Consider the following 23,743-nt stretch of genomic DNA (forward strand, 5'->3'; position numbering starts at 1 on the left):
AGCAGCTCAGCCTTCAAGCACTGCTGGGGAGTATCCACCATCCTTTTTCCCTGAGCCCTGGGCTGCTCTGGCAGCAGTGCTGACACTCCTGCTCCCCGCAGGAGCTCTCTCAATGGAATGTGCCCTGAGGCAAGCACAGCCCTGTCCACCCTGAGTGTTCTGGATGGTTCCATGGGCAGTGGCAGAGGCTTTGCTTTGCCTCCGGAGCGATCCAAGCCCTGCCCATGGCCAGAGCCACGAGCACGGCTGGGAACAAGCAGCGGCTCTCTCAGCCCCGGGGCTTTTCCCTGCCCGGGCAGCTCCATTCCAGCCCCGGTGGGTGGGATGCCAGCAGGGCACGGCTCGGGCTGGCACCAGCGAGCACTGGCACAGCCCAGCCCTCTCTCCATCCAGGCGGTGCCCCAGGAGCTGTGGCCGTGGAGTCAGGATGGGCAGCACTCCAGGACAGCGCCCAGAGCTCGGAACAGCCCCGCCACCCACACCAGCTGGGCTGCAATCCAAAAAATCCCCCAAATCCTCAGGTACCTGCAAATTCCCGGTGTGCTGGATTGTCCTGTTCCACAAGGGGCCAGACCAAATCCTTTAGGAGTGACCCCCAGGTGCCCCGGGCTGACATCCACGGCTTTGAGGGTCCCTAATGCAGACACAGCCCCGAGAGTCGCTCCCAGGTGCTGGAATGTTCTCCCAGAGCTTTGGGCAAAGCCCCAGTGATAGAATCCACACAAGAGCTGAAGCAGCAGCTCTGCAAGTGCCAACACTCTTCTTTCTTAGGAAAACCAACCAAAATCAAAGTGAAAGTGATCTGAAGCTGATTAAATACAGAAAGGCACCATTTTGCCCTGTTCACCTTCCTGCTTTCCAGTGCTGACCACAGACGTCCCCTCCTGGGTGGGGTTTGCTCCAGGGGCAGCCCTTTCCACCCACTGTGGCTGTGAACATTGACTTCCTCAGGAACTGCTGCTTTCTGAAGAAAAAAGGGATTTTTATTCTCTCTGGCCTCCAGAAAGCTTATTAATTCCCTATGCACATGTCTAATGATGCTGCAATCCATCCTGACATAAATTCTACACAGGTTTTGGACTGAAATCCAGTAACTCTCCATCTAAGCACTGGCTGTGGGTTCTCCTTCCCCTCAGCCCATCAGTCGACCTGCTTGGTATTGCCCTGCTGGCAACAAGTTTTTAATTAAGAAGTTGCTAATAGAAGAAGAAAGGCACTAATAGACTAAAGACAGCTGGAATTTATAGCTGGGAAATGCTACAGCAGCCAGACACGGAGTGGGAAGAGGGGGAAGGAGCTGTGTGCTGAGATTGGAGCTGTCCAGAGTTTCAAACGTGGCAGAGCCAGGAGGACACAAAGGATGGCTCTGGGGAGGAGCAGAGAGGAGCAATCCCAACAGGACACAGCAGCAAAGGCTTCATGGGCTCTGTGCTCTAGCACAGGGTGAGCCCAGCAGAGCTTCCCTGAAATCACTCAAATGCTATGAAGCAGCAGCAAAGGGCTTCTGTTGTCTGTGCATTGCAGGGAATAAAGAACATTTGGGTTTGGAAAATCTCCTACATCATGGAATCATGGAGTGGGTTGGGATGGAAGGGACCTTAAAGCCCATCCAATGCCACCCCTGCCATGAGCAGGGACACCTTCCATTGTCCCAGGCTGCTCCAAAGCCCCGTCCAACCTGGCCTTGGGCACTGCCAGGGATCCAGGGGCAGCCACAGCTGCTCTGGGCACCCTCCCAGGGAACAATTCCTTCCTAAAATCCCATCCATCCCTGCCTCTGGCACTGGGAAGCCATTCCCGTGTCCTGGCAGCAGGTCTGTCCCTGCAGTTTGGTGTCAGAGATCTCACAGGGGTCAGTGCCCAGGAGCTGCTGTGCCCTGGGGAGCTCAGGAGAACAGGAAGGTGAGGGAGCAGCAGAACATCCACCCCCAGCTGTGCCCGTGGGTCCAACAGCAGGAGATGGATGAGACCAGGAGGGAAAGGCCACGAGCTGGAAGTGTTTGCAAAGCTGATCAACCCCTGGGATCCCCTGCTCTCCCTCAGGGCTCATCTCCCACTGCTGCCAATCCAGGTTTCCCCCTTTCCAGCCTATTTTACATTTCTGAACACCAGGATTAATTTTTCCTCATACATGAGCTGTAATTTGCCTAAAAATAAGCCCCTCAAACTGGGAGCTCTGCAGATTCACCAACTCAGAGAACAAGGGACTCTGAATTCATCATTATGTAGGAAAATGATGAATTTATTAAGATCTAAATATTCACTCTGAGGCTACAGCAGAATAAAGACTGTTGCACACATGAGGGTCTGACATTTCCAGTGCTACTGAACAGCTCTGTCCTCAGAGCTTGGCACGGTTTCAAATACTTCATGTGCTTCAAGTAAGTAATTGAGCCTTCAGATGTCATTTTAATATAAATCCCACCCAAAAAGAGGACAATCAAACCCATCACCTGCTGCCACTGCAAGGCTTGAGAATCATTTTGTGACAGATTTGTTAAATAATAAGGTCAGACTTTAGCAGCGTTCATAAAATGTCAAAGTCCAAAGAGCAGTGAGCTGAAATCCCAAAAGGCAACACTGGGAGCTGTGGCAGCTCCAAGGCCTGGGGAACGCCCGGGCCAGGCCTGCAGAGCTCCCTGTGCTCCGTGCTGACCCCAAACCTCCTCCTGCCTTGTGGGAACCCAGGGCTTCCCTGTGGCTGCCCTGGGACCCTGGCAGGGGTCAGGAACCCCCCTGGACAGAGCCCCCAGAGACACTGGCTGTGATCTCTGTCCATGCAAAAGAGTTTTCAATCTTACAGGATGAATTACAAGCTCTGAGTGTTTGATATAAGTAATAATTAAGTGTGGCACGGGTGCAAAAGTAAAGTTTTAGGATTCTAGATTAGGGGTCCAAAGGGCACAAGATGGAGGAAATTGGGAGTGCCTTGTCCTTTTTCTCCTTCTTCATGCCCTCCATGTTTCACTGTGGTGTTGGCATTTTTCTGTTGGTTCAGGCTGGGGACACACTGTCCAACGTAGGTGACAGATATTGGCACGTTATTGTAAATCCAGCACAGGTAGTTTGTGGTATTTAATGTTTGTACCATCCCACTGAGGGCAGAGCCCCACACGCTGCCCTGCAGGACAGAGCTGCGGCAGGGCAGCAGAACATGTTAGAGATAAACAGAATAAACACCCTTGAAACCAGCACAGACCAATTATGGCTTCTGCTTTGGCAGTGGGGCTGACAGACAGAGACTTTCTACAATCTGGGAATCATCTCAATACCTCCTGACATCTGCAGCACAACGAGCTCCTGAGAAAGCAGGAGAGAAACTCAGGTATGAAAGGAGCTCAGGAAATCCCATTGTGAGTTTAACACTTTGCACGTTCCTTCCACCACCAAACATGATTCCTGCTTCTTTTCTGCTCCAAATCTCATCAGTGGCTCTACCCCAGCCCGGTTCAATTTTATTTAATGAACAGCATCAAATCACAGGATTGACACGTCTGGCCCCACACCCCTCACAGCTGCTCAGACCCCCAAGAATTCAGGGCAAATCCTCAAATGTGTAAGAGAAGAAATAAATGATGGGGGGGGGGGGGCGGAGGGGACAGGAGTGTGCACAGCTGGAATAAACTGGCAGTGCTTGGAAAATGGGAATAATCCCTGTGCAGGACAATCATCAGTTGAGTTTTCCACCTTCTGGGACAAAGAGATCTTAAACTGAGTGAGATTGGTTTGTTCCCAAGGAGCCACAGCTCCACCATCCAGCATCAGGATAAGGCAGGTGTAAGTGGGAATGGAGCTTCTCCTGCCAAACTCCACCAAAAGCAGGGGGAGATCCGGGCTGCTCCTACATTTGGGTAACATCACCAGACTGAAATACCATGGTTGGTCAAGGGGAAAAAGAAAAACATGGTAAGGAGGGAGCTGAGACTCTGGCACCTTCCTCCGTCCTGGGAGAAGCTGGCAGGGTGTGTGCGTCGTGTGCTTCCCCCTTCCCGGGACTCCTGCACCAGGAAAACCAAGATTAAGATTTCATTTCTTCTCTTAAGTTTAGGAGTGGCACTTTGTTGTTCCTTGGGAAGACACAGTGTGGAACAGAAAGCCAAGGGCAGCAGCTGCAGTCTCCTTTTCCAAGGCCTTGGTGCTCCTGCTGAGCCTCCAATACGTCCCCTCTGAGGGACAGGGAAGAAAAATAAAAAATTAGAAAGTGTGTTAGCAAATGCTCCCATGCAAAAGTCTAAACTTTATTCACTTTTATTATTTATATATTTAACAATTCTAAAGTATTTACTTCTCGCTTTTGACAAAAATGAAAAATATAGGAGCACTTTACTCTCTTGCGGAGAGAAGGGTTATTTCTGTACACAGCTACGGAGAGACAGCTTCCTCCTTTACATACAAAGAAAAAATAATATTAATAAAAAAAGTGCTTCATCGATCCAAAAAAGCCTAAAGAGCCGCAAGCTTTTATTCACACTGTACATCCCAGCCCCAGCCCGGAGCAGACCCTCTTGGCACGTGCGGAGGCTGCGGCTGATTCTGCACCCCAAGGCTGAGGTGTCCCCCCAGCCCACCCCGAGAGGAGCCGGGCGTTCCCTCATCCCACGCCTGTGCCTCGCTTCCAGCCCACTGCTGGCTTAGGAACGGATCCCAAGCATGCCTTGGCTGGAAGCCTCATCCTTCACTTCACCCTCAGTGTCTCTTTCTCCAGACCTGTGCCAGGGAGATCCCAAGATGCTCCGTCCGTTCCCAGACCCCTTTCCCACAAGGACGCAGCCTCCTCCTCCCTGGGCATTCACCCAGCGCCCGGATCCCGCACGGTGGGATGGGCACAGTCCAACCACCTCAGCGTCTCCCCCGAGACCCACTGAGCTCTGCCAGATGGTTTCTCCACGAGACCCTCCCTTTGGATGATGTGATTGTGACATTTCAGGGAAGGGAAATGCTCCTTTCCCAAGGTTTCATGGATTTGGAGCTGTTGTATCTAGAACTCTCAAATACTCCAGCGAGATTCTTGGGAATGCCGTAGAGAATTTGGGATTTTGCCTAGGAAATGCACTGTGAGCAGGATCTACTCTTCCTCCTTGCCAGATTGCACTAAGCAGGATCTGTGGGAAGGGAAAGGGATGAGCACCTACCAGTTGGTTACACATGGATATTTGGGAGTTTTACCCTTCAGTGAGGTGAGTCTGATTGGGCCACAAGGAGGAAGGGGAATCCATAATGTATTTTGGATTGTTTTAAGCTCCTCAGGCAGCTTTTTCCTATCTGGAGTACACTGAACACAGCCTGGGAAAGGAGGAGCATCCCAGGAGGGTGCCCAGCACCAGCGCAACCCACACAGGCCGAGCCCCGCGACACCGGCGGGTCCCGGCCGCCTTCTGTCAGTTTGGATCGTCCAGTAAAGTGCGAGTGACCAGCCAGGACCTGACCACGGCAATGCTCTGCTCCCAGAGGGACTCACACGGCTGGGGCAAGGACAAGGCAGAGGTCTGCTGCTGTCCTGGTTGGATTGAAGCAGGAATTGCGTGGTCAGATGCCTGGCAAGGCCTGGTGTGAGGCCTGGCTCGGCTCCCAACAACAGCACGTGCATTCCTGAGCCAGCATTCCCGGTGTTCCCGCTGCCAGGGCTCAGACCTCACGGATTGTGTGTGCAGGTACAGAGCCACCAGTGCAGGAACCTGACTGAGACCCCCTCAGGCAGCCACTGTGAGAACGGAGAGGGAAAAGGTCTCTGGGGAAGGAGATTCCCACCTCTTCTAGCAGCAACAGGTTCCCAAACAGCAGTTTTGGGTTTGGAATAACAGGAGTGATTGAAAGCACTGGAGGCTGCAGCTATTCAGGCTCTGCACTCCGGCCGGCCCCGCTCCCTCTGCTCCCCAAAATCCTCGGTCTGCAGCAGTTCCGCAGTGGGACAGATAAATACCCACAGGGATCCTGGCTCTCACCAGCTCCCTGCCCACCTCCAGACCCTCCCGCAAACAAACAGATATATTATTATATACACACACACGCACGCGCGGGGACACGGACACACAGACAGGACAGGCAGGAAAGGGGGAAGGGCTGGACAAGGAGAATCCCAGATCCAGCGGCACATCCTCGAGGTCTGTCCCGCCGAGCAGCGCCCCACGGCCCACGGCCCACGGCCCAGCTCCACGCGCAGCTCCCGGCCTCGGCCCTGGGATCCGCGTGTCCGTGGGGAAGGGTCGGCTCGGCTGCTCCCCCGCCTCTCCCAGGCCAGGAATTCAGTTGGACGTGGCAGTGATGGGCTTGTCCAGTTCAAGGTCCAGGCTGGAGCTGCCAGGGTGGAGGCTGCTGTAGCAGGATTTGCAGACTCTGCTGGGCTCAAAGAGCTGCTGGCTGGGAACGGGCACCTTCTGGTTACAGCAACTGGAGCAGAACACATTGCCACAATTCCTTGCATCAGGAACAGAGGAGAAATGGAAAAGATCAGAAGGAGTTTGACAAAGTTACCTGAGCTGTAAAATGAGACATTCCCAGTGCTGGGACGGGGGAGATACCTCTCTACAGGCCAAGGCACAGACAGGGACAGCTCCAATGTCTGTGCTCCTCCCTCCTATGGATGGAGTAGAGATCCAGGGAATGGGCACAGGAAGGAGCACAGAGCCAGGGCCAGTGTGGAATTGTAGGTCATTAAATGCCTCTGTTCAACACTGTCCTGAGCCCAGCTGGACAGGCTGTGCTTGTCACACAGACAGCTCTCTGCCATTCACCATGGAATGGTTTAGGTGGGAAGGGACCTTAAAGCTCATCCAGTGCCACCGCTGCCATGGGCAGGGACACCTTCCACTGTCCCAGGCTGCTCCAAGCCCTGTCCAGCCTGGCCTTGGGCACTGCCAGGCTGGATGTGCTGCAAAGGAGCTCCAGCAAAATGCCACATTGGGGCACAGGGCTGAGGGGCTGCGCAGAGCCACCCCAGGCCCTTCTGAGCCAAGCCATGGGGGAATGTGGGGAACACTGGGAATGGGGGTCTCTGGCACTGCTCGTGCAGCTGATCCAGCCCTCGCTCACAGGAGGGATGTGCTGGGAGCAGGCCGGACTCTGCTCAGAGCTGGAAAGGTTTAACCATGGAAATGTCAAAGCCCTCAGTCGCTGCCCTCCTCCCACTGCCCCACAGCCACTCCAGAAATCCCACACTCCTGCATCCAGGACTGAGCCAAGGAGGAACATGCAAAGCCCGGGGTGGGCAGGCAGGTGTTCCATGCACAGGTGGGCACGCACAGCATTCCCAGCACTGGCGGAGCCGCACCGGCACATGCACCTCATTACTGCTCACTCGTTAATTACCTTCTGCAGCCCCCCTCAAAACATGGGAGCCCTGTGTGCCCTGTCCTCCTCAATTCCTACAAGGAACTGGAAGCAGCACTCCAGGGATCTGGATTTTGCCCTCTCCATTAACTCTTTGGCATCAGGATTTGGTGCTGTCATTGTTCTGCACTGGAGATTTGCTGCTGCCAAAAGACTGTCAGGGACTTCTGCTGACACCCAGCAGCTCTGATTAATCTTTCCTTGCCAAGAAAGGAGATTTCCAGCTGCTGGTCACTGATGGGGAGAGAAACAGCAGAGAAATCCCATTTCTCACTTCAGTGGGCTCATTTCCTCAGTTCCACACAGCAGCTCTGGGCCTCAGAGCAGGAACCCCAGCACGGGAAGGCTGACAGGGACCAGCCTCTGCAGAAGTTCTGGAGACTGGAGGGCCCTGCTGGAAATCCCAGTCAGAAGCACCTGCAGGAGTGGCAACAGCCCTTGGAGGTGCCACATAGCTCCCACAGCCCCATCTCGCTGCTCAAGGAATGATTATCCCAGAGTAGCTCACTGATGGATGAGGGGAAAACCAACCAGAGGGATTAAAACAAGGATCTCTTTGTTGGAGCTCACCATTCCTAACATATGCTGGGGTTTTTGTTGTTTTATCCTAGACAATGGTGCTCTGACATTGCTTTGGAAAGCTCTGGACAGCTCATCCTTCTATCCTGGTGGTCTCTGCTTTGCTTCAGAGATTAAAAAGAGACATTAAAAAACAGGCTGGAAAAGGGATGTTGCTCGTTTGAGGAAGAGGGACTGAAAGTCACACTCCCTACTCTTCCTCCTCATCCCAAATCTCAGATATTCATCCAGTTTTGGTTATCCTGACCCTCCACCAGCTCTGTGGCACATGTTCCAGCCATGGGATTTTCAGTCCTTCTAAAACAAGTGGCAGGTTTTTGCCAACACCCTGCACAGCAATACTGGAATTGTTTGGTAGCACATGGCCCTCTCCCAGAAACATGGGGCACAAATGGAAATTATCAAAAATAAATGCATAAAACTTGCAGGACAGTCTCCTGTCAGTGAGCAGTACACACATGGACTGACAGTGAGTGTTAGTCTGAGCCACATCCCAGTTAAGCTCCCAAAAGCCAAGTCCTAAAAGCCTTTCTGTGAGGAGAGAGGGCTGTTCACACGGCCCCAACACCCAGCAGCTCGTGTTGGCCACCCCCAGCTTAGTTCTGGTGATTTCCAGGCAAGTGAGAAACAAAGAGGGAGAAGAGCTGAGTTAGTTGGGAGAAGTCACCCAGGAAAGGCTGACGGACAACGGACAGAGGCTGCTGGAAATGCTCACCAGAGCTGATCAACTCGGTCAGTGTCCCTGCAGGGAGGAGAGAGAGCTCAGGGCTACAGGCAGAGGGAGCAAACACTGGCAACCAAGGAAGCTGGAAGGTTTTACTCTGCTCAAGGCCTTACACTGTGGGGTTCAACTAATTTCCACTCCCACGGAGAGGTGTAAATGTTTACTACAGAGATACTCGTGGTGTTGGTCTCACTAACAGCTGGGTCACTGCACATGTGGAAGCTGAAGGAGCAAAGACCCTACAGGGAGATCTGAACCAGACCTGAAACCCTGAGTCCATTTTAACTCCTCGTGGGGCTATGGGTGATGTGTGTGTATCCAGGCTCTGGGAGTTGTCTCAAGCTTAGGCTTAGGGAACTGAGCTCTGGGGATACAAATGTGCACAAACACAGTGGGCATGGTAAAAAAAAATAAATTCAGATTCTTCTCCTTCTCTCCCTGGGTTAATTTTACAAGATTAAATGGAGCAAAATATAAACCAGACACAAACTCAAAACTATGTTCATAACTATTTGCAACTTCAAAAAGCAGAAGAGCTTCAAAATGTGGTAACTGAGATGTATTTAAATGATGGTTCCTGTAATAGTTTTTGCATATTCAGAAACCAGGAATAGGAATTTATTTGAAACAGAACTGGAAACTAGAGATTCTCTGGCTTTAACTTCAGCATATTGAGCCATGTGGTCTCTGCCTCCTGCTCGTCATCAAGCTCCCGCTGCTGCCTGAGCTGCTGCAGCCTCTGTGGCAACAGGTCTAGCAAAGAATAATCCAGAAAACCTTGACCTCACACAGGTATTCCGTTCAGAATCTGTAGGAGCAAGTTAATGAAAAGGTGAGAAAGGTTAGAGAAGGAAAGGAGCAGGTTTCCAACCAGCAATGGGAAGAAGATGCTATTCCTGTATTTCATGTAAATCATATATTGAATTTCTGAATGCTAAGAGGACAAAGCTCTGTTTTGCATAAATCTAAGCTGCCTCCAAATCTAGTTTGAGGAAAGAAAGGTGGGATCTGTTTTGGCTGGAGTGGAGCAGACACCAAATGTGGCTTTTAACTATCTCCCAGCACGGAATGAGCTGAGCAGCAGGAGCTGTTCTGCTCCCTTGGCAGCCATGCGCCCCGCAGGCGCCCCTGGGGCTGGGGCTGTGTCCCTGGGGGTGCCCAGCAGTGAGGGACAGCAGTGCCCAGTCCCTCTCCAGTTACCTGCAGTGGTGTTTCCGACTGGCGAGCCAGAAGGCGCTGTCGCAGCCGTAGCAGTGCGCGGCCAGGTGATCCGGGAGCCACCGCGTCACCTGTGGGGAGGCCACCGGCGTCAGGGACAGGGCAGGGGCAGCACTCCTGAGCTGAGCCCCCCCCAGCTCCCAGAGGTTGTGCAGCAGAGGGCTCATAGGCACAGGTACTGGTATGTCAGCTGTGAGACCAGCGGAATGCAAGGAAAAGAATTCCCAAGAAGTGGCACACGACCAAAGGCTAGAGGATAATTTGAACTAGGATTATCCCAGAGTGAGCAATTTACAGGGATTTAGTCTGTACCTCTGTATCCTGTTTATCCACCTGTTCCCAGCTGGCTTCAGAGAAAATCTCTGTGCTGCAGCGAGACAAGCAGTTCTGATCCAGATTGCTTTCCGAGTCGGGAATAGACGTCTGTTGGCAAACAAACACAGCTGAACGGAACCCCCCAGATCCCTGTTCCACACAAATAAAACCCAGAAACCCCAACAGGGCAGGTCTGGACCCTCTGGTGATGGGATGATGTGAGGCAGAGTGGATTTAGAATCCAGTTTCTGTTGCAGGGTTCTGGGAAGGCTTTGGGTGATTAATCAAAACCTGCTCTCTGTGGCTCCAATTCCAGAGTCCTGATTCCTTTCCAAGGGTGTTTCACTCTCAAAACTATAATTAGTAATAAAGATATCCTTTTGTTGGCAAAGATTCTGAAAATACAAGCCAAATTGCATATGGGAAACTCAGAATTTGAGCCATGTATATTCTATGTATAGGTTTTGGGAATAATGCTTCCTTAATATAGTCTATCCAGGTAGAGGTGGAATTTAAATCACTGAAAACTCAGCCAGCCTTTAAAATATATCAAAATAGTAAGAAATCTTGAGTTGATGTATTTTTATGCCTGAGGAATGGGCAATCCTGGAGTTCCAGAGGAAAACCTGCAACTCCCAAGCTGAGGCACAAACAGAAGGTAGAGATCAGGTCCCTAAAAATGGGGAATTTTCTGGACGCACTGCCAGCTCTACACTGCAGCTTCTGAAGGCCCTTAAAAAATGGGAGCAGAATCCATTAAGCCAAAGTAACCAATTTCTCCAAGGAATGAAAGCTTTTAGCAGTGACACTGAGACCAATGAGCACCTTGTACTGCATCTCCAATGGGAAGAGCCAAGAAGGCTCCAAGGATTTTCTATAACAAACGTACCTGGGACTATCCAGCACCTCTGCCACTTCTAAACAGTGAATTCAATAAACAGAAGCTGGGAACCTCTTACAAATATTTTTTTTTTTCAATTTTGCAGGTGTATAAACCATGTAGGAAAAGGAAATTTCTGATGGGTGTCGCAACAGCCCCAGGAACAGGCAAATGCTCAAACCCACAGCTCTCTACAAAAGTCTCTACTTTTACAACTTTAAACACTTCCAAATAAAACCGCAAATGGTTTAAAAGCTCTCTGAAAATCCTTAATTTGTTGAGAGAAAAACTGTTGTTGAAATACAGCTGCCACAAAAGCTCAGGCAATTTATTCCAGTTAATTTAGAATTCTAGAAATTTATTCCAGACATTGAGCCTGGAGCACCTGAAAGGGATGGTGTGACCCTGATGGGTTTGAGCTCACAGAGCTTGCCATTGCTGGGACCTGCAGAGAACCAAGGGATCATCCTATGCCGCTGTGCCAGAAGTGGCACAGGAAAATATTTCTGCCCTACATGAAGACGGCAGTAAACAATCAGTAAAGTAAAAAGCAAAGAGGTTTGGTTTGTTTTATTGAGGTTTGGTAAACCAAGGGTTTGGTTGGTTTTACCGAGGCCAGGGAAGGTGTTTAGGTATGGCCAGGGGTGTGTGAGCTGCTGTGCAACACCCATCTGGAAATAAACCTTTCTGCTCAATCTGAAGTTCAGTGACAGTATCAGTCATCAGCATCTGCCACTATCAGATACTTGGGCAGTGTTTTCCCTCTTCAGGATGACCTGGAGAGGTCTGTAAGAGCCCAAAATCAGGCCCTGAGCTGCGAGCCAGGAGCTGAGGGCTCGCTGAGCTCTGCGCTCGGCCCAGTGCCGCTCACTCACCACTTCGTCGCCGTAGTCGCCGTTGAGCCGCAGGGAGCTGTTGAGGAGCTGGCTCTCCAGGCGGCTCTTCAGCTCCTGCACCTGCTTCTTGAGGGTCTCCACCTCCTGCTGGTGGCCCGTCTCGATCTGGCGCAGGCGCTGCTGGATGACATCGCTGTAGACGGGCATCCCGTCATCGTCCAGGTGGCTGCGGGCCGGCTGGTCCGGGCTGCTGGCCGGCTGCTTCCCGAGCTGGCTGAACACCCATTTCTGGTGCAAGTTCTTCAGGTGGAGCTGAGCAGAGCTGCAGCTGGCCGTGGACACCTGCCGGCTCAGCGAGGCCTTGATCCGCCCGTCCTCGCCGTTGACGCAGTGTCCGTTGGTGGCCGGAAATTTCGGGGCCGTGAATCCCATGGGTTTCTCCACCAGTTTGTTCTCCAGCTCCAGCTCTCCATTATACACCAGCTCATCTTTGCGGTCTGCTAGAGGCAAGGCACAAGGGGAAGGCATCGGGAGGTGGGTGGTGCTGCTACCAGAAGTCCTATGCACTCTTGATCCCAGTTTTTGGAGCTCTATCATGCACTCCCCCTCCGGCCTGTTCTCCAGAGTTCGGGACAGCTCGTCAGTGCTGTTATCGAAGGGGTGAGGTCTGTGGCACAGAGCCCTGGGCGTGAGCTCAGGCTTTGCTTCGGTCTCTGTTAAGGTTTCTGTGGAGCTTTCAATGTTGGATGTCCTTTCCTCCAGCAGGGCTGTCAGAGGGAAGGCAAGGCTGGCCTGGGCCGTGCCATACAGGCTCTCCGCTTCTCCTTCACCTTTCCCAAGACCTTCCTCCTCCGTGTTGTTTGGAGCGTCTCTGTTTCCGGAGCCCTCGGAAGGAACAGCCTGCAGTCCTCTCCCCTGAGGGGCCTTCTGGAGAGCGCTGCTGGGGTCGCTGTGCTCGTCCTGCTGTCCTTTGAGCTCCGCAGCACCATGTGAGGCTGGGTGTGGGATGGCTGTGGGATTGTTCGTTACGGTACCTGTATCCACCTCGGCCTTCTCCCCACACAGATTGTCAGCTCTCTTCTCCTTATCCAGGCCACCCTCATCTCCTTTCCCTGCTGCCTCCAGGCCACCCCTCAAGTGCTCCTCCAGCCCAACATCATCTTTAGTGGCCTCCTGCAGAATGTTCTCCATTTGTCCCTCTGCCACCCCGGCTGCCACAGAGAGCTCTGCCCCCATCGGGGCCCTGCCCTGCCTGCCCAGCCCGTCCCCCTCGAAGGGGTCGTCCCCAGGGGGGCCCAGGCTGCTGAGCTCCAGGGAGCGGCGGTGCTCCTGCCACTTCTCGTTGAGGCTGGGGTCGCTGCTCCGGCGGTTGGTTGTAGGCACGCTGCTGTCACAGGCTGTAGTCAGATTGTCGAAGGATCTTGTCTTTGGTAGCCTGCAAAGGGACAAACAATCCCACTCCCAAGTCAGAGGATGTTTTTGTAACATTGAGCTACTGTGGTTGAAAACCAGCCCCCAGTTAGGACAGTAACAATCTGCCAGCTAATGGACTTGTGGAAAGTATTATCCAGGAGCACATTCTGACCATCTGTAGTGCAGAGCTGCTTCTGTACTTTGTTTGCCATGAGGAAAATATGTTAAACCAGACTTCAAACATTCCCAGATTAATCCTTTTACCAGCAAGCCCCAGTGCTTACAGCCTAGTCACACCTGTTAATTAACATGTACTCAGAGTCACTGTACAACAAGCAAAGAAATGGTTATGCAACATTGAAAAAGAACTCAAATTCAAGATAACCAATGAAAGCTTATCTCCCATGAGGACAGAAGGAATTCTCTATGGCTATGTGACACCCAGAATTTAACTCTATTTGCCCAGCTTCTCTCTGCCACGCTGTCAGCCCTGAAATGTGACAGCTTCCAAACCCACCCCACGGACAGGCTGTGCTTGGGCAGCTCAGTCCCACAGTTCTGCCAATACACCCAGGAGAAATCCTGCCCTCCCACCCAAACATTCTCCTTTCATATCCCCCAATATTCTCTGTTGATCTTACTTCACAGGATGGGATTTCTGGGCTCTAGGCTCACCTGCCCAGAGGCTGCTCTTCGGGGCTAGAGCCTGGCACAGGGTACGGGGCACAGGTGTCGTCGGCAGGCGTGGAGGGGGAGGAGCAGGGCAGGTAAACAGCGCTCCAGAGCATCAAGTTCCGCACATGGCACACGGGATACAGCACCTGGCAGGGGAGCACAAAGGAAGGGTCAGCTGCTGCCTCCCAGCAGGAGTTCAGCTCTGAGGGGGCAGTTCACTGGGCAGGTCTCAGCTGGAACATGTCCAAGGGCTGGTGACAGCTTTTCATCAGCCACACTTGGGGCAAGAATGACCTTTTCTGTCAGAGGCACAAAAATGCCAGCCTTCAGCTCCTGCTGAATGAACTCCTGCAATGTGCTCTCTGTGAATCTACACCTTCACAACTCATGGAATTCAGTGGCTTGTTATGAGTGCTGAGGTTCCCTTGTGTGTTGTGTTGCACTGTGCCAGAGGGAGCTGAACTCATTCCATGGACCCCAATCCACCACAGCCCAGCCTGGCTCCAGAGGAGGCACTCATGGGTACATATTCAGTACATGCAGAAGTTCTCTGGAGAGGCAGCTTGCTCTTAAAAGGGATTCCTTGATTGTGGAATATGCTTTCTGCTTCACTTTAAAAACACCTGGGCTCATTTTAGCAGTTCCACTCTTTTCCAAACAACTTTCCCATGGAAAAGCAGGCAATGGCAGAGGAACAGCTGGCTCCACCAGACAGGCACTGCCCAGCCTCCCCAGGGAATGGGCACAGCCCCAAGGCTGCCAGAGCTCCAGGAGCATTTGGACAATCCTCTCAGGGACAGGGTGGGATTTTGGGATGCCCTGTGCAGGGCCAGGGGTTGGGCTGGATGATCCTGGTGGGTCCTTTCCTAAATGAGGATATTCTGTGATTCTCTGAACACTCAGCTTCCCTGGCACTGAGCAGGAGAAGGGCTGTGGGGTGGCTCCTGCTCTTGAACAACTCTGGCTCTATAAGAGATGCAGTTGCACCATAGGCACCTTTTAAAGCCTGAAGCAAAACCACAAGAAAATGAACCCAAAACAGGAAATTACCCAAACTCCCACGTGCAGAAGGAGTGTCCTTGTTAGTATTTCCTGAGAACAGGGGCCAAGTGGGATACAGCACAGAAGGACAGCCCAAGGACAGACCTGTCCACACAGTCACTGTGAGAACCCTCTCTATGCTGCTCCTGGCATTTTCATGGAAATCTAGAAGCATCCACAGCTTTAAGATACCCCCAGGCTGTGTCTGCTCTGCCTCACAAACTCTCCCCAGGAGTGTCAGGTGGGAAGGCTCCAAGAGCTCATTGCAGTGACAGCCCAGAGCCAGGGCATGCTCAGCGAAGGAGGGAAGTAGAAAATTCATCTTTTTACAACCACTGTGGGCATGAAACTCCTTCCTGCTAAGCCAGAGTTTAGTTTCGCTCTAAGAAACAACTGAAAGCCACATTTGTCATATACAAAGTCACTGCACAGTCCTTACAGTTCAGTTTATGACATCTGATACTTTGAGAAATAAAAAGGGTTTAAATATTTATGCAAGTCCTTGAAGTCCTAACCATGATGTCATTTAGTGTTTGCTCTCTTGCCCATGAACTGCACCCCTGAATCCCTCATGTGACCTTGTACCAAACACACAACTGAGCCTCTTCCCAGAACTTTCAGTGAGCTCCTACAGAGGAGCCAAAATAAAAACCTGAAGGTATCAAGAGAAACAAAGATACACAAAATAATCTGGGTCACATTTTCTGCTCAGATTTAAAATTAATTTAGACACAGTGTCTAGGTTTGCAGGCAATTTTGTGTCACTCCTCTGACACAGCTCAGTTCTCCAGAGATGTCTATTTATCAAACACTGAAATGCTTTCTGTTACAAAAAACAAAATATTTAGTCACAGAAAGCACCTTCCCCAGCACAGAGAAATTTTTGAGATGGCATCTGACATTCCCCAAATATCAGCAAAATTAACCCAAGACTTCAAACATCAGCCAGAGCTGGGTGTTCCAAGGTGAATATCAGGATCAGCTGAGCTGGTCTGGAATGACCTCTCTGTCCTTGGTGACAGTTCAGAGAGCCACACAAGGGTTTGGGGTGGAAGAAATCTTAAAGCTCATGTAGTGCCACCCCTGCAATGGGCAGGAACACCTTCCACCATCCTGGGTTGCTCCCAGCCCCATCCAACCTGGCCTTGCACACCTCCAGGGATGGGGCAGCCACCACCTCAGCTGTGGTGGAACCCCAGGTCACCAGGTCCCACTGCTGGGCTGTTTCTCAGGGGACCCCCATTTGCAGGACACTGTTTGGGGCAGCCCCCAGGGCTCTCCCACAGCAGGGATTGGGGTACATACAGATTCCGACTGGGAGGAGTAGAGCAGGTTTTTGAAGGCTTTGTTTGCTGCCCGCAGCAAAGACCAGACGGAGCAGGTCCGTTCCTGAGTGTGTTTCTCTCCTCTCTCTTTCGCATTGTTGCACAGGAATGTTCCAAAGAGGCAGGAGTAGGTGTGCTGCACCAACTTCACCTGCACAGAGCCACACACACACACACACAGTGTCAGCTGGCACCGGGGGTCGGCCTCAGCTCCCTTCCCATCCCGAGCAAACCCCGCCCCAGGGCTGCCACACCAACCCACGGCATTTCTCACATACTTCCCTACAAACCAATTGCAAAGGAATGCAACGGGAGCAGAATCTTTTAAAATCATAACTGAACAAATTCAGGAAAAAACGTAACATAGAACGACAAAATATTTGTTCCTAATCAAGTCATGTTGTTACAAACTTATTGCCCTGCAGGCCAGGCAAAGCAGAATCATGACTCCTCTGCTACAAAACATTCATGCAGCACAGAAATGCTGATCATTAATCACTCCATGCTGGGCCCAGCCTAACAAATGCCATCTTAACTTCAAGCATATCAATGACTTCCTTGGGATTATTCAGATGTTTAAATGAAGACAAGTGGTTCAATACTGTAATAAATTAGGAGTTCACTCTCCAAAGGCCAGCACACCATGGGTATGTTCTCTCCCAGCCCAGGGAGATTAGCAGTGTGCTGTGAAGCCAGTTACTACCTGTTGTATCTCATTTCACAACTGAGCCACTCGGGGATTGTACATGGGCTCAGTTACATGGCTGAGCTGGCAAGTGGTAATTCCAGTCAGTCACAATCACAGGAATGTGCCTTAAATCTCTTAGTGGATCAGACACTTCATAAAAACTTCTACTCTTCAGACTACTGGTCCTGCCGTCCATGACTGGCACTTCCCCAGAGATGTGAGAACTGACTTGGGACCATCCTGGGTGAATTCCTAATAAGAATGCTGTCTGCTTCCAAAGAAGGCAAGAAAAGCTCCTGTGTCCTACACATTTTCAGTGAAGGAAAAAAAAAAATGAATGGAGCAGGTTGTTTTTAGAGGAGGAGTATTCAAGTCAAAACAAGAGCCAAGCAGGGGGAGTTTGCATCGGCAGTAAGAAGGTTTTTTTTCAGGCTGCGTGGACGTTTTACACCACTTAGGTGAGCCTATTCAATCAATATAATTTATTTCTTTAAAGTCTAAAAGAAGTCTTTGAGGCTCCTGCTTTTAAGAGTGAACAGACTCTGTGGGTTTAACCAAATGCTTTTGTTCCCTGTATCTGGGCAGCTTTTCTGTTCCCTTTATCACGTGAGAGCATATACAGAATATATTCATATATATATAAATAATGGAATAGTTTGGGTGGGAAGGGACCTTAGAGCCCCTCCAGTTCCACTCCCTGCCATGGGCAGGGTCACCTTCCACTATCTCAAGTTGTTCCAACCCCTGTCCAACCTGGCCTTGGACACAGAAAGGTGGGGAAATCTGCCCCCAGGCTCTCCAGCAGTGTTTAGCAGCAGTGTACTACCCCAGCAGTCTCCCAACTCACAAGGAATGCTTCGTTAAACTCGAAGGAGCAGGGGAACTGCCTCTGGAGCTGATGGACACAGTCCAGCCACTGCAGAAACACTGGGCAGCGCTCATTGAGGTCGTCCGAATTCTCCCCGTGGCCACAGCGATCTGCAAACTTGTGGCCAAAATCCAGCCACTCAGTCTCCACTAGCACCTGGAAACCCTGCAGGGAGGAGAGGAGAGATGAAGAATTCTTATTTTTCTTTGGTTCAGTTTTCTGAGATGGTCTGAGACTTGTGGGAATTGCTGTGTCCTCTCTCCTATTCCCCTCAGCACTGGGCTCATTACTTCTCTTTACTGCTTTCCCTAATGCCTCTGTGCTCTGAAATGGAATTAGGACAGATAAGGATTCCCAAACTACACGAACAGGAAAGGGAATAAGGCAGGTTAAGTCCTCAGGGACTGCCAGGGAGGATCCCGATATGAGCCCTATCTCATCCAGGCAGTAAAAAGTAGGAACTTCATCTTGCCAAAGTTTCTGGATTATGGTATCCAGTATTTGGACAAGTTATATAAAAACTTTTCTTGAAAATGATGGTCAGATCCACATGTCAGGAAAGAAAACCATCCATCCACAACAGCACATCCAAGCTCAGGGAGAGCAGGTGCTTGTCTGTGCATACAGCAGTCACAAGGTTGATTAAAGGTTCACTCGAGTGATTTTTCATGAAAAGGGCAAAGAACATTCCCAAACAGTGCCTGGTTGAGCAGCTGAATGTCACACCTTGTCTCACAGGACCTGAAATCCATCACAGGGCAGGAAGGTTTTTGTTCTTAGTGGAAAGAAAAATTGTAGAGAATGTTTATTGAGTCAAAATAATGGCTGTGATTAGAGCCAAAATAATGGCTGGCAGCTGAAAAGCTTTAAATCTGACAGCACTAAAAACTCATTTTCCTCAATGTTTCTGATCCTGGTACAGACAGCTACAGTTTATGATTTGCTCTGGGTAACAGGGAAGGCCCAGAGTGTGCACAGCACCACTCTGCTCCCCAAGCAGGAAGAACAGAACCCTTTGGAGGACTGGGAGCAGATCCTCTGCCCAGGCCAGAGCAGCACGTTTTGCCTGATGGATGCCAACTTCTAGAATCCATGTGGAAAAGGATCCAGGAAGTTTTCACACTTCTATCCAAAAGGCAGCTCCAGCTCCTGGTCCTAGTGTGCGTGAGGCTTTAAGCAGCAGCTCACAGCAGTGTTCAGACACAGAGTTCTGTTCTGGACAACAACGACATCTTGCACATGGGCTGCCAGATGGAAACCAGCCAGCACATGTCCCACAGTGCTGAAAAGTGATGGAACAGGGGAAAATCAGGAGAAATAGAACTGACAGAGGGCAATGGAAATGTGAAATTGGAAAACCACGCTGCTGGGAAATGCAGCAAAGAGGAAGGCTCTCTATCAGTGCTTGGCTGAGAACCTGCAGGGATGCAGCAGAAGCTGCAACTGCAGCACTTTGTACTCCATATTCCTAAACTAAATATGGGGAAGCACAGACCATGACTGTGCAGTTACAGCAGAGGGAATGTGAGCTACTCCTGAGTAACACATGTACCTACACCTGGGAATAACTGCAGACTACAGCTGACAACTACTGCCAGCTTCAATGCCTTTGCCAGGGGGGAAACCAGAAATAACTCACAGCCAGACTCCCTTCAAAGACCCCAGTGACCCCCAGCTGCTTTACCCACCTCCGTGGTCCTGTAGTAGGGGTCCAGCAGGAGCTTGGCCAGGGCCACGATCTGGGGCGTGCGGTCCCAGCCGTCGGAGCAGTGAACCAGCACGGGCCGCTGGTCCCGGTCCACGGCGTGCACCACGAGCAGCGCGGATTTCAGGAGCACTGACAGGTGCTGCAGCCACTTGGTGCTCTCCAGAGCTGACAGCCAACTAGAGGGAAACCAGGCAAGACAGTTTTTGCTCTTTTAAAATGCTTTCAGGTTTGGATGTCTGAGTTTGTCATGGCAAAGCTCCCATTTTAATAAGCTGCGAGTGTCAGTCTGTAGCATTTTTCACTTGTGTCTCGTTAACACTTTCCCAGAGGTGGAAGCAGCAAAGCCACCTAGCCAACCCAAGGAACTGCCAGAATCTGGAATGAACTGAAGGTTTGCATCTACTTTGAAACCATGGAAAATCACTACTTTGAAAATCACAGCAAGATCAGGAAGCAGCAAATTCCAAACAGGGGAATAGCAGATCAGCCTGAGTGTGAGCACTCAGAAGCCCACCAGAAGAAACAACATTCTGGTATCAATATTCAAGGTTACACTCTAATTTCAGAACTAATTTGCTATGTTCACTTCAATCAGAATAAACCAGTGACTTCCATGAAAATGGAAAAACGCAGCTTAGTGCTATTACCAAGGGAAAATCCACTGAATTTCAATTTAAAAATCAGCAGCAGAAGAATGTGGCTGCAGAAACATGGAACCAAAGGCCCAAACCCCCAAACTTCCACTTACTTTCCTGGATCTGGCATTTGTGTGCAGAGCAGACGCAGTGACTGGAAGCTCTTGCGGATGGAGTGGATGTTTGCCATCCCCATGAACACCACTTCACAGTTGGGGTAATATTCTGCAGGGAAAGAACAGGACAGAGGGAAGAAAATAACAACTACCCTTCTAAAAGAGGATTTTTTTCATAAAAACAAATCCCCGTTGCTGTGGACAGATGAAATAATCTGTTTACAAAGATTCTGTAAGTCCTTGGAGCTCACTGGGTATTCCAGACATGACAGCCCAGCAAAACAGGAAGCATTTAGCAAAGTCCTGCTGTATTTATTTCAAATGTTTCACTTCAGGTTACAAAAAGCAGAGTGCAAGCCCCTGGGAATCCCTGCGCTCCCGGTTCCAGAATGTTTGTAAAAAGATTGAGAAACATCAAAAGATGTGAAACATAAATAATATTTAATTGGCAATTTATGGATTTAAGTTAGACAGATTTCAGATCCCTTTTCCTAAGCACTCAAAAAGGCTGAAAGGTTACTTCAGCCACTGCTTTCCTCTGAGGGGAATTGTATGAGGAAGCATCACACGTGAAAAATACTGGGAGCTCAGGAAAACAAGATACATGCAATTATTTTGGATGTTATCAAGCAACACTGGAGGCCTGGACAGACAGGGCCAGTGCTCAGGGGACACTAAAGAGCCAGAAAATACCAGTTGAGTAGTTTTCCCAAGATTTAGTCTTCCCTCTGACGTGATGCTTCAGTCTGCACATGATCACACAGTAACTAAAATGACCATTTCTACAGGAGAAAAATAATCAGGATTCAGAATCTGGGATACTGAGTGCTTGCACAAGAAAATTTGGGATTCTGTTTTGTATAATTTGATTTCCAAGCTCTTTATCAGCCCAACAAATGCTGGGTCAAACACAATAGGGGACTGCAACTCCAGGAGCCGCCTCAGACAGTATCAGACAACTTCAGAGATTTTTTGTATTTTTACTGAATTGTATCTGAAGTACAGCATAGATCAGCTATTTTTATACAGAGAATGAAGCAGACCTGGAAATACCTGCTGAAAAATTAGCAGCAAAAACCAAAACAGGTTTTATTGAAGGTGACAAGCTGTTTGAAAACCTTCTCCACAGAATTAAAAAACCAATATACAGGAAGAAAATCAAACTTCCTATACTCTGCTTTTCTGTTTTGAAATTTTACTCTCTGATTATAATAATAATTCTGAAGAATTATTTAGTGGTTTTGAGGCGTTAAATGGAAACCTATCTGTTTTTTAAACTGGTGGCTACAAATCAAAATGCAGCTATTGCAGCAAAGACCAAAATAAAAGGTCAAAAGAGCTTTTGTTATCTTATCTCCAGTTTTTCTGTCTGGGATTTTTTCCCAGCCTCTCCACCCATGGAATTTTAATAGGCTGCATTAATACCCAACAGTGCCCATAAATAATATCTTGTTTATAAAACCACCAATTCACAAGTGCCAAAGAACACAGAATGTGGTGTTGCAACTGTATTACACATGCAAGGTGAGGCAGGATTGCAGTTGCTATGATACAAATACTGAAAAATGCTTCAGCTTTAGGGAAATCGCTGAGAAGTTGTATTTTGTGCAACCATTCTAGAATATTCTTCTCTTCTGCAGCCAGTGGGTTTTACACGTTCAGGGGTTTTAGACACGAGCATATTGGACACCTTTGTCTGTCTCTAGTTTATACATCTGACTCAGCAAGGGAAAGCTCTTCAGCAGATTCCACAGGGTTCAGCATTCACTGAGCACTGCAGCCAGCTGGGTCAATGGCCTGAGAACAGACTAATTAACAGCAACCTGCCCTCTGAAGAGCTGGGTGGGGGCTGCCATGAGCCAGAACGTTCAGACAGATGAGCAGTGTACAGACAGTGCTGAAGGGTGTCAGAGTAATCACACTGGAGCAAATCTCTTTGACTGATTGCCTGGAAAGTTGAGGAGGAATGCTGCTCACCTGGGCACTCACAGCCACCCCCCTTGGCTCTGTTGGCCACGGCTGCTGCGTAAGAGCGCGCGTCCAGGATCAAAAGCTTCTGAGGCTGGATTGCCAAACTCTCTGCTCCTGAGGCATTGGAGATGGAGGAGTCTGGGGGAGAGGAAACAGGTGAGGAGCTCAGAGGATCCTTCTGACATTGGTTACAGCATGATTCCCTCAGTCCCACAATGCTCATGCACTGGAGAATGGGGACTAAATACAACAGATTCCTTCTGTTACAGCACCAAAGATTAAACTTTTACATAAAGCTCTGCCCTCAACAGAAAAACAACGGTGACAGCCTTACCAAATTCTACATCAGAGAGGTCCCCTCCGTTGGACAGATCTCTGGAACAATTCCCATTCATTAACTTGTTACTGTTGGACCTGGAGTCTGAGGCACAGGCTTTGGCTACGGACTGCACCAGGTGCTCATCGTCGGCGTTCCTCCAGCCCCACCAGCTCACCTCGGGCTGGCCGCAGCGGGAGATCACTGCCCCATTGCTCTGGTGCCTGAAAGCAGAGGGAGTACACAGGATGGAGACTACAGAGGGCACAAAAATTTCAGTGAAGTTCTCCAGTAGCTTCATTCCCACTGGGGACCATCATTCAGCAGTAATCCCCAGCCTAGGATTCAGCTTCCCTACAGAATGATGGCTGTGACCACAGTCACTGACAGGTGAAAATCACAGCAAGATCAGGAAGAGAAAACAAAGCATCTTCTTGCTCAATATTTTGGCCTGTTGGCCAGTGAAAGCTGGGAAAGCTGCTTTTTGGAACAGCAGGTGAGGCAAGACAGAGGAATTCAACATTAATGGGGGATAACTGAGAACACCCTAACCTGGACACGGCTCTCATCTTCTGGGAGGTGACATTCAAAAAAATTTTTTTATTTCACATGCCTGAAGAGTTAGTAGTTATTTCCTTGAAACTGACCTGGCTTCTTGTACTACGCAAAAAGAACAGATCTGGAATAATTAAAACTTACTGAACCATTGCAAACTTGCTCTGAAAAAGATATGAAGACTCTCCCCTATAATCTATTAAAAAAGAAGACTGGAATGTATTATCACAGTAATTCCACTCACTGCCTTTGTACTGGCACATCCCCCTGCTGCCACCAGTTCTGTGACTCGCCAGTCACTGAAATGTTTGCACCTGGCAGGAACAAACTTCTCCCTGACCTTGCCCAGCAGCACCTGAATTCAGGGAGCTCAGCCTTGGGGAAAGGAGGCTCAGCTGTGTGTGCAGAGAGCTGCGGGTGGAGTGGCCAGAGAAGCACACACAACTTCTGGGGCACCTCAAAATGTTTAGTCCTGCCTCATGTCCCCGCTGAACTATCTCAGCACTTATCCACATGGCTCTTTGTTTAAGTCAAAGGACCATAGAACAGTTTGG

The 23,743-nt window shown here is 50.0% G+C and overlaps 1 protein-coding gene across 9 annotated transcripts in view; it reads right to left on the bottom strand.

Moving 5' to 3' along the window:
- Positions 1 to 4,217: 4,217 nt before the first annotated feature.
- The window catches only part of MTMR3 (myotubularin related protein 3), a 74,325-nt gene continuing 54,799 nt past the window's right edge, over positions 4,218 to 23,743 (bottom strand). For 4 of the 9 annotated variants that reach the window (XM_030285920.4, XM_072935962.1, XM_072935963.1 and 1 more), the window contains exons 10-21: positions 22,653 to 22,858; positions 22,325 to 22,456; positions 20,345 to 20,456; positions 19,577 to 19,772; positions 17,868 to 18,053; positions 16,313 to 16,483; positions 13,967 to 14,112; positions 11,918 to 13,313; positions 10,160 to 10,270; positions 9,830 to 9,918; positions 8,621 to 8,647; positions 4,218 to 6,414 (exon numbers count right to left, since the gene is read on the bottom strand). In XM_030285920.4, coding sequence (XP_030141780.3) covers positions 6,243 to 6,414; positions 8,621 to 8,647; positions 9,830 to 9,918; positions 10,160 to 10,270; positions 11,918 to 13,313; positions 13,967 to 14,112; positions 16,313 to 16,483; positions 17,868 to 18,053; positions 19,577 to 19,772; positions 20,345 to 20,456; positions 22,325 to 22,456; positions 22,653 to 22,858 — 2,944 coding nt within the window. In that variant the 3' untranslated portion in view covers positions 4,218 to 6,242. Of the gene's footprint in view, positions 6,415 to 8,620; positions 8,648 to 9,173; positions 9,438 to 9,829; positions 9,919 to 10,159; positions 10,271 to 11,917; positions 13,314 to 13,966; positions 14,113 to 16,312; positions 16,484 to 17,867; positions 18,054 to 19,576; positions 19,773 to 20,344; positions 20,457 to 22,324; positions 22,457 to 22,652; positions 22,859 to 23,743 lie in introns of those variants that run through there. The other 5 variants (XM_030285922.4, XM_012578176.5, XM_030285925.4 and 2 more) reach the window with 5 other exon arrangements.

This window comes from Taeniopygia guttata, chromosome 15 (assembly GCF_048771995.1).
Source record: "Taeniopygia guttata chromosome 15, bTaeGut7.mat, whole genome shotgun sequence".
NCBI lineage: Eukaryota > Metazoa > Chordata > Aves > Passeriformes > Estrildidae > Taeniopygia > Taeniopygia guttata.